This window comes from Lactuca saligna, chromosome 8 (genome assembly GCF_052625555.1).
Source record: "Lactuca saligna cultivar CGN05327 chromosome 8, ASM5262555v1, whole genome shotgun sequence".
Classification (NCBI taxonomy): domain Eukaryota; kingdom Viridiplantae; phylum Streptophyta; class Magnoliopsida; order Asterales; family Asteraceae; genus Lactuca; species Lactuca saligna.
Window position 1 is genome coordinate 154564218 of NC_136424.1, and position 10801 is coordinate 154575018.

At 33.2% G+C, this 10801-nt stretch overlaps 1 protein-coding gene across 1 annotated transcript; it reads right to left on the reverse strand.

Moving 5' to 3' along the window:
- Positions 1-447: 447 nt before the first annotated feature.
- Positions 448-10443, reverse strand: LOC145011539 (uncharacterized). The gene is made up of 16 exons (XM_078970276.1): positions 10295-10443; positions 9598-9639; positions 9395-9485; positions 8101-8248; positions 6884-7019; positions 5027-5372; positions 4684-4867; positions 4489-4590; positions 3538-3867; positions 3110-3193; positions 2867-3025; positions 2132-2215; positions 1885-2022; positions 1649-1761; positions 1042-1196; positions 448-785 (listed from the first exon to the last, which is right to left on the reverse strand). The coding sequence occupies exons 2-16, from the start codon at positions 9632-9634 to the stop codon at positions 682-684; spliced, it is 2211 nt and encodes a 736-aa protein (XP_078826402.1). The 5' UTR covers positions 9635-9639; positions 10295-10443; the 3' UTR covers positions 448-681.
- Between the last annotated feature and the right edge of the window lie 358 nt (positions 10444-10801).

A 10801-nucleotide genomic window follows, 5' to 3' on the forward strand; every position in this document is an offset into this window, starting at 1 on the left:
AAATTAATTGGGGTATTTTTAATGGTATTTTTAGGACAAATTAATTTGGGTCATTATCGAGGGACATGACTTTAATAGCATGTTGAAACGGTTTAACGTGACTCATTCACCGACTCATCAAGTATCAAACACATGATAGGTAGGATTAATGCCATTCAACTCATTAAATAAAAATCAAATAACACTTTATTATTAGGGCTTTAACTCATGCACATGCAAAATCATGAAATTAAGAAATTTTACAAGATTTCCGCAAGGGTGAAACTTCAAAACGTTAAAACAGCAAACCCACCAAAACAAAACGGAGAAGTATATAAACCGATATAAAAAGTCACAACTCACATAAGTATCAAAAATATTTTTAATAGATTTGACACTAAACATCAAAAACAAAAACAAAAACAAAAAAAAAAAAGACAAACAAAAACAAAATTCCATCCCCAATGCATGATTAATCAGTTTAAATTAAAATCATCAATATCAACAGGCCATACGGGCAAACCTCCCAATAGCGCCCTAATTTCAATTATTATTTTTTTTCAAAAGTAAAGTTGGGCATAGGAGAATATTACAAGGTATATATGCATTTGTAGACAGGTTCTTTCCAAAGAGACTTACCTTGTACAAAAAAGGTAAAACTTTAGCCATTTACAAAAATGTGTTGTGTGGTGTTAATTCTTTCTACACTACCTTTTTCACTAACCTTCTAAGCCTTTTTTTCACAGGCCAATTAGGTACTGCATCTTCATCATTACCCACCCTTGCTTCACATCCATTACCACCACCTAAAAATGTTCATAAATTATACAGTTAAATGCAAGAAATAACAACCTACTTTCATTCCTTTGTTTATTACAGCATCCAACTTTTGTTTTTTTTCCTACTACAACATTGTACTTTGAAAACTCTACCAAACTATAGAAGCATGCAATCTTCATTGATATAACTCAATAGATCTTTTAAAAGTATAATATTATAGTAGGATGCTATAATAAATACCCAAATGAAAGTGTGTTGCTGTAACTGGATAGTGAATGTTACCTTTATTTGGCGATTTTTTGGCCTTATTGTTCTTTTGTGATGAATTCTCACTGCAATTATATCCGGATCTTTGAGAGGATATTGTGATAACTCCTTGTTCTAATTTTTGTTCTGGCATCTCACATTTCCCATTGACCGGCTTCATATAGCAAAACCTTTTAAAGGATTTCACAAGATGAAAATGTTAAATTATAAATAAATAGAAATATAAAGACAAAGAATTATACATGGAAGATGTTGGGACAAATGTAAAATCTCTATAAAGATCAATATTGTACGCTTGTAGTATTGTTAGAGAAAATTACAATTTTGGTCCTTGAGTATGGCTGGTTTTTTTTTACAATTTTGGTATTAAAAAGTTTTCTTTTTCAAGTTTGGTCCTAATTTATGGTTTTTGTAACATTTTTTGTCATGTTCCAAGTAAAATGACTATCTTTTGGACCAAAAATAGTCATTTGACTTTTCATAGAGACCAAAAACGTTACGAGAACCTCAAATAAGGCCCAAGATTGCAAGAGTACTTACTGGGACCAAAATTGCAATACCTGGCTACACTAAAGGACCAAACATGTAATTTATTCATATTAAGAAGTAGAATGCAAATTACCATTCTTGAGGAAGTGTTTTGCTATCAAAGTCAGCATCCAACATTCTCCATTTCCTACATTTGTTGCACTGCACCCATTCATGATCTGGTTTATGCCTTGGACCACTTTTTATCTACAGATAGATAGATATAAACAACAAAACCAAGATTTTCAAAACCATTGAGATACCAAATAAATATTGTTAGTTTTAACCAAGACACTACTAAGTCAATGAGTAAAAAAAGTAGGAAATTACCACATGAACTTTGTCAATAATGTTATCTAAGTAGTCATCTGCCTTTTTACTAAGCCAATCTTCAAGAAGAGCATAAGGCTCACAATCCACAAACCCTTGTTTGTTGTTATGCACCCAAACACGACCACTACCATCATCCTTCATAATTTCATAAAAACAATCCCCAAACAAACTATATTATATAATAACATTTTTCAAAATAAAAAGATTCAGATTTGAAATGTTAAAAGCATAGAAGAGCATATACCATGACACTGGTGACATCTATGACTCCAATAATCCCATGACTCTTTTCTCCATTATGAATCATGCTCCCAACTCTTTTGTAGGCCTGTATGAATCAGCAAAAAGTTTGGGGATCAAATTAAAAAGTTGAGAATCAACTTGAGCATAAATTTTATCTTGTGGGTTCTGTTTATATTAGAAACTGAAACAAGATGCACCAAATGATCTAAAAGCTGTCATATGTTATTTGTATCTTGTGGGTCCCTTTTATGTTAGAACTAGAAAGAAAACCCACAACATGGTAAAAAAAAGCAGTCATTTATCATTTTCATATTGCTGGTTTCTGTTTTATATTAGGAATGAAAACAGTTCAACAGGGCCCTTGAAAATGAAGATATATTATGATGTGCATGCAGATCAACTTTGAAGAAATTATAGGCTGAGATTTATCATTTTTATCTTGGAAGCCTTGTTTTATTTTAGATATTAAAGCGGGGACAACAAATTAATAAATTGATAGGGTTAAATGCAAGGAATAGCAACTTAGTTTCATTGATTTTCATTTCTTCCTATTACAACAACATTATGGGTGGATCTTTTCCATCAAGAAAAATATTGGGTGTTGTGATAGAAAGAAAGGAATGCATGATCAATTTAGCCCCAAATTACAAGAAACTTATCATTTCAACTGGAACAAAATTTGGAAAATAATAAGCAAACTGAAAAAATGAAAATAGTAAAGAAGATGAAAACACACCTCAATCAACCTCCCATGCCAATATAAAAATATCCCACAGTTTCCCTGCTCCAAATCCAACTGAGATTGTCCAAGAATCAGTTCAACTGGTTTTCCAGCTACAGAACCGTTTTCTATGCTTGTCTTGTGTAGAAATCTTGCTAAAGGCCTGCTTTTAACCTGTTTCAATAACTTTTAAATGATATTTTGATTGCTTCATAAAAAAAGGAAAAAATAAAAAGCAAGAAGAAGTTCAAAATGTACCAATGACCCTTGAACATTGATCTTCATTCGTGGATCTAAGAAGATGACTTCTAAATAAGATCTGAGTGAATAGTCTAATGGAACCTGAAAACCATGAAACACATCATACATACAGTTATAACTTGTATGTCTTAGGAATTAAAGCAAGAGATAGCAACGTATTTCCATTGATTTGTTTATTATATCAATTTTGACAAATCTACCCAATTTTAAATAACTGTGTAGATTTTTCAAAGTATAATGTCCTCAAATTGAGTTAAATATCTTAAAGAACAATGCCTTAATAAGAAAAAGAGTGAAAGTATGATGCTTTAAGAGAAAGAAATGAAAGTAAGATGCTATAATAAACAAATAAATGAAAGTACATTGCTATTTCTTGCATTTAGTAGTAGTTAAATAGAAAAGTCATGGATGATTAAAATGCAAACCTCTCGAGTCATTTGGCCAAGGCGGGAGCGGGGCCTACGTGAACGAATAAATATGTCACCTTGATGAAAAGAACTTCCACCACTCATCCCATTCAACCATTCTAAAGAATATGTTGATCCCCATTCATCCAAATTCCATATGTATATTTGAGTCCCAGATCCTTTTTTTTGAAACAAGCCTGCTTTTTCGCCAATAAAATATTTGTTAAATGGCGAAAATTCCATTATGGCTTTCAGATTGGCCTTTGATAGAGCTTCAGTCTGGATATTTGTATCCAGTTCCATGTATTGTCCTTTCCTTGAATAGGTTACAATTGGGATCTCTATAATCTGTGCCAAGAATTTCAGATAACAAAATATGTAAAGCTGCAATTATTCCTAATACAATACTAAATCGTCCTTAAACAAACTAAAGCTGCAATTATTCCTCATCTCCTCTTGTGTGTGGAAAAGACATTAATGTCCTTCTAATCCTCTCCACTAAAATAGGCCTAGAAAGATTGGTCAATCTTGTCTAGGACAAATGTCATAATGGACAAATTGACACACCCAAATGATTGGAACCATATGGGACAGAGGCTCCAGCAGCTCCATGCAAAAGACATAAATGCCCTTGTCAATTCTAATCCTCATCAAAACTTGAAAATAACCCACCCTAAAAAGTTAGTCCATTCCTTGTCTAAGACTGATGTCAATGGATAAATATTGCTATTTTTCCCACACCCAAAAAAGTGGGCTAAGAGTCGCTCTTTATCACTTGTATGTGTAAAAGACATGAATGCCCTTTTCATCCTTATCACTGAAAATAGCCTCCAAAAATGTTTTTTTTTTTTGCTACACCCAGAAAAAGGTATTACAAGGTGGGACAAAGTCTCGCCTCAGTCTCTAGTGTGTGCAAAAGACATAAATGTCCTTCTCAGGATCATTAATTCCAAGAAGGGAATTACATACATCTTTTCCATCATTTAGTGATTGTGAAAGAAAAGCAATTGATCTGGAGTTTGTTGTCTGTGTAAGAACCAACGCATCCCTACCAAGTCTCATTGTTCCAGTCTGAAACAAAATAATATAAACAAAAGGGGTTAAGTGGAAGAAATAGCATTTCACTCTTTTCATCTTCATAAAAATTAATGGAGGAAGAAATACCTTAAATCCAACACCATATCTTCCTATATAATTTGGATCATCTGTATCAGGTTGCTTGCGACCAAATGATACCATTTTCATAATCTCCTCATGACTCATTCCATTTCCATCATCTACAACTGCCAGCATTGGAATTTCTTTGCCAGCAATGCTCGAATATATTATGTCAATTGAAATATCCAACCTGATAATTATAAACACAGTATCTTGATCAGGAAAAACTTTGAAAGTGCAATGGTGTTATAGAAAGAAGTGAAAATAAGAGAAATGGTTATCTGGAAGAAAACAAAAAGATACACAATGTTACAATGTGATAGCCAAAAGGATGATATGAAAGGCTTACATTGTTGCTTTGGCATCCCTTGAATTATCTACAAATTCAGCAATGGCACCAAAGATCCAGTCAGAATGGGTTTGACCAAGTGTTTTCAAGTAGCTTGGATGGGCAGACATGTAATTTTTCCCAGGAACAGGAACATTTTGCAATGTTGCACTGACTCCTGATCTGCTACAAGTTTCATCTCTCGACTGACAAGCTTTGTTATTTCCAAGACTCTGATCAGAGGTACAATCTTCATTGTCAAGTTTGCTATTAGGAGGGCCTTTACTGTAAACTTTCCAACCAGGAGGGTCTTGTTTGTCAATTTTGCAATTAGCCAACCCATACCCATCATTTTCACTCTTGAGCTCTGTGCAGAAACAAGTCAAAAAAAAGGAAATGAAAAACTAACCAAATCAAAATCCATATTTTCACCAATTATGGTGATAAACATGATGATCATTGATGAGATTATTCTAGTGTGATCATGATTATGTATATGTTTTCATTATACATATTCTATGCAGCCTCCACTACATATAGTATTCCCTTCTAACAACCTTCTTTCATCTCATTCTTACACCTATCATTTCCCTTTCTTGTGATGACAAATAGACCTTCCAAGGCTTGGGTTGACTAAAATGGGTTTGACTTTTGTGCTAAATGGGTCTATCCGAATGGATTGTTCTCTTATCAATGTTGGATGGCCAAGACAAAGGCCACCATTTCTTTCCCATAGATGATTTATCAAGAGTTTTATCAGATAATGTTATGCTAAGAATCCACGTACTCCATGGGTTTTTTTGGAATTGGCTACTCTTTGTTGATGATGAGACCGAGTATTCCACAAATTGAATGCCAAATCTTCTTGTTGATTACTAACCGATGCGTTTTAAGGACATGGGTAAGTAGGTAAAGGTGGGATGACCAAAAGTTAGTTGTATAAGAGGATGTCATCAAAAAAGATAGGGACACATTTGCAAAGTAATGAATGAAACACCTCATGCATTAATGCTTGGAGAGCTAGTAGGAATTTGTTAGCCCATAGGACATAACTAGGAATTCATAATGTTCGTTTTGGGATTGAAAAGCATTTTTATTAGCCACAACTTCACTCATTCTAGCTTTGATGGAACCCTGACTTTTAGATTGATCTTTGAAATATACATGGAGACATGAAATTCGTCTAAAAATTCTCAACAACTGAGATCGGGTATTTATCGGGGATTGTTACCTAGTCCATTCTCTATAAAGTCTATTCTCTATAATCAATACATAAACACCAAGTGAAGTCTTTCTTTTTAACAAAAGATAATAGGACTTAAGAATGTGCCTTGACTAATGCTAATTATCCCACTTGTGAGCATTTTAGCCGGTTGTTTCTAATTCCATCCTTCTACAAATGGGGTACCAATATGGTCAAACACAACTAGAGCCATAGCCTTCATGGAGGTTAATTGTGTGTTAGATGGTTCTAGGTGGTGGTAGGCCTTAGCTTGAGGGGGACTAGAAAAGTAAGCTGGATTGATGTAAGATGGTATCCAATTCAGCTTGATGAGAAGGTTGTAAAGTGTTGTTTTCCAAGCAACACAAGGATGATGTCTAATGAACCCTATCCATAAACTAGGGAATCTACTTGGCAAGAATAGAAGCCTAGTGTTATTGGAATTCCCCACAGGAAGTAGGAAGATAGTGTGAGCTTAAACATGAAGGATGTAGAGGCTTATAGTTAGGGTAGTGTAGTAAAGGTCCTAATTTCATTTCATATGTTTTTGTTTTCCTTTTTATACATACATATGTGTGCATATAAATAAAGTGATGATGATAGATATAGACAATTAATATAATATACAAAAAGTATACAAAGAAGGGACAACTAACCCAATTTGACATGATTATGGCTTCTAGGAATAGTATCTTCATGCATAATATACATCACGATAGCATACCCATATTCTTCATCATGGAAGGAAGGAAGAATGTACAACTTACCATTTTCAATTCTTGCAAAAGCCGCCTTCAAAAGCATTATATGTCGGTAAGAACATGACAAAAGAAAGAAAACAAATATCTTTTTACTACTTATTTAATGACTAAAATGCCCCCCTTTAAGGAATAAATCTAATTTGTGGGTCAAAAACAAAGTCGTTGAAAAGGTAAATTCGGATAAAAGAACATAACAAATACAAAACATTGTAATTATTTGTAATACAAGGAGTACTTAAAATGTCGCATAACGTGTGAAGTCTAAAAAATTCCAAAATTGACCTCTAATGCATGTTCTCTACGAATTACTATATTAACCTTTATGCATGTCATGTCAACAAGATATAAAGTGCTTTTCTTATAAGCTTTATAGCAAATTAAATCTATTAACTTTAAAAGTCCAATAACTATCACTTCAAATTGTAGAAAGAGCCTTAATGTAAAAATATATATAAGAATAAATTACAATGGAATGAGTTTTAAAATAAAAATCAATAAACATCCAAGCACATTTTAAATTTGAAAGATATAGTCAATGTTGCAAAACTCACTAGACACTCAGTCAACCAAGAAGTAGTAGTATTCCAAGAGTATGAACAAGGGTAAATTGTAAAGCAACTAATTTTAAGGAAACTATATCTATGAAAAATATCATAAGCCGGTTGTGAATTTTAATAAACCGCCTCAGTCAATGGCCAAATTCCAAGTAGGCTCCAAGTACTCAGCCGAGTAGGTTCCATTTTGCAACACGGATAAAGTAAAACCATTAAAGATGGAACATACATATAATTTTCTAACCTTAGTATTTTTACAAAAATAACAAAATAAAGACTATAAAACAACTACAATATCTTATGGAAGACAGTCATGACTAACAAGTTCCAAACAACTACAGGATCCTATCATGCTATTCAAGCATAATGACAATTAACCTTAGAAGGATTCTATATATAGTTTAAGAGAAAACAATTAATACACAAAGGGGATGTTTTTTTATCATCAACATATAGTATGGTCTTCAATTGTTGATAGGTGAGGAAAAATATATATGTGGGCAAGGATCGTTAACATTCCATAAATGCACAAAATAAACAATAATTGCAAGTCCTCACCTTTTTATATTGTTTCAAGAATCGCATGAACTTACACCACTCTTCCTTTTGATGCCTATCATCGCCAGCTGGGTGTATACGAGTGCTATATAATCCACAAGGAAGATACTCTTGCTTTATAAAATCACTAATATCCCAATTCCCATTCCTGCAAAAAACTAAATAGTCATTAACCAATATAAATACAAGTACACGGGTGTCACCATCTATTTATACTCTCTCCATCCCAAAATTATTGTACACAGACAAAAACACACAGAATAAGAAAACATTAATTACTGCTAACTTTATACAATAAAATAATAGTTTTGTCCTTACTTTGTATTTAATGTTCTATTAAATGCTTAGTTGGTTAAATAATAATAAGGGGGTATTTTGGTAAAAATGTTATTTATTTTTAGAAATGAACTATTATTTTGGGACAAACCCAAAAAGAAAGATGGACTATAATTTTGGGACGGAGGGAGTATTAAGGGTGCATTTAGTTACGGAAAAATTCACCGTTTTTCGGAAAAATTTTCCAAGAAAAATGAAAATTTTGAAAACGCATTTAGTTCGTCTATTTTTCTAAATTTTTCACGGAAAATGAAAATTTTCTGTTTTCTAAAATTACAAAGAAGTTGGAAATTTTTAGAAAATCGATAATCATTGTTTTCCACATTTTTCTAATTCCAAAAATTTTCTAAAATATAAACATCCACTCCCACTCCATCCACCTCTACCTCACCACCACCACCACTACCCCATCACCACTGCCACAATTGCCGCTGCCACCGCCACCACTACCACCACCGCCCCCTGCCGCTGCCCCCACCACCGCCACCGTCCCTACGCCCACCCTACCACTGCTATCGTTTTCTAAAAATGAATACCGATAGAAAAATATATATCTAAACACGTTTTCTAACTTTTTAAAATTGAAAATGAAAAATGAATATGTTTTAACTAAACGCATTTACTAAATTTTCCAATGAAGACCGAAAACAGAAAACGAAAACTGAAAAGGGAAAACGAAAAACAGAAAATGAAAACTGTTTTTCCGTAACTAAACGCAACCTAAGGTTTCCATAAAAAATTTCAAACGATTAAATAACCCTTTAGCAAAGGTTGCAACTTTTACTCGTTTATCTAAAATGGATCAATTTTGATTTATATTTTATCTCCCTTGGTAAAAAAAAAAAAAAAAAGCTAAAAATGAAACAGATCAAATAGGTCAAATGTTACCAGAAATATAAAGGTTCTAAAAAATGTAGTTGGGCCAAGACAAAATAGAAGTGATAAGATTGATAAATACATTGCTATTGATGGATCTGAGCATCTGACTCGACAAATGATTTTTGCATCCTTCCTTAGCATAACATAACATTGAAAACCATCCATAGATTCTGTGCAAAATGAATGAATTGTTAGACACAATACTAGATCTTGAAACATGTAACAACACCAATACACATATTACATGGTATAATAACAATAATTCATGTTCAATCAACTCACTATTATGTTGTGGCTCATGTGCCAAATCTGTCATCATGGAAACTGCAACATAGTAATTGAATAGGTCAAATACATGAGAATAGCATTTTAAGTTTTGAACTATTGTAATAATAATGATACAAAAATATGAAAGTAAAACCACAATAAAAAAATATATGAAAGTAAAACAAAAGAAATAGAGAAAGTTGGGCTACTTTCGAGAGAAACCCTCTTTTATAGAAAAATCTACAATCAAAACATGCCTCTCGTTTATTAGTTTTTTTTCTTTTTTTTTACCCACACCACGAACTGTAAGACAGAATACAATTAAAAACCCTAATCAAAAAATAAAACCTAAACTCTGAATCAACACTTCCGCCAACTAGCAAAACCCACAATCCAAAATTTATGAACAATGAAGCTATCAACAATCCATTCTAACCTCGCTATGTTGATTATGTGTCGTGTTTTAATCTACTTTCAAAAAAATAAACCATAATCTGCAACTAGGATCGAAATTGAAATTTTTACCAAAATAAGAGTGATACAGGATTCGTAGAGGAACAACGAGACGTACATTGCGTGCAAAACCCTCGCAAAACTTACAGAGAAAAGTACTACACCATTAACGGACAAATGACATGCATAAATGTAGTATATATTGATCGGAGTAAAACCCTCGCATATCGCATAAAACAGAGTATGTGAGTGTGTTTACCGTAGACTTCAAAAACGAAATGATAATGGCGTCAAAGTCCAGTAACGTCAATGCAAAATCTAACGGAAGAAGCGAAGGAACAGACACCCGCGTCGAAATGGAGAGCAACGGCGGAAATGTGGCGAAAACCGATAACTACCATTGGTAACACGGAGGAGGAGGAGGTCTAGTACAGTCAAGAAGGTGGAGGGACTAGAGGGCATATATATAGCATGCGCATAACAGGCGGCGAGTAGACCGCCCCTGCTATTTTATTTTATATAAAAGTTACCCTTGTAACGTGCAGAAATTACGAAAATGCCATCAACTTTCTTTCATTTTTAACATATTAATGAATGCAAATTAAAAGGAAATAAATGATAAGGTGGTCATGTTCTTTGTTACTTTAGCATGAGATATAAGCACACTAGAGATTATCACACTCTTCTCATATGCAAGGTTATACAACTTAGAATGGAAATTGTTGTGACTTGTCATTAGAAGACAATATAAACTTCTTTTGAATAA

Excerpts from the sequence above, each read along its gene's own strand:
- LOC145011539 (XM_078970276.1), bottom strand. The coding sequence starts at position 9,634 with ATGATGACAGATTTGGCACATGAGCCACAACATAATA. Across the intron at positions 4,868-5,026 it reads AGGGATGCCAAAGCAACAAT|GTTGGATATTTCAATTGACA; the intron begins GTAAGCCTTTCA and ends TATAATTATCAG. Across the intron at positions 3,868-4,488 it reads CACTAAATGATGGAAAAGAT|ATTATAGAGATCCCAATTGT; the intron begins GTATGTAATTCC and ends TTCTTGGCACAG.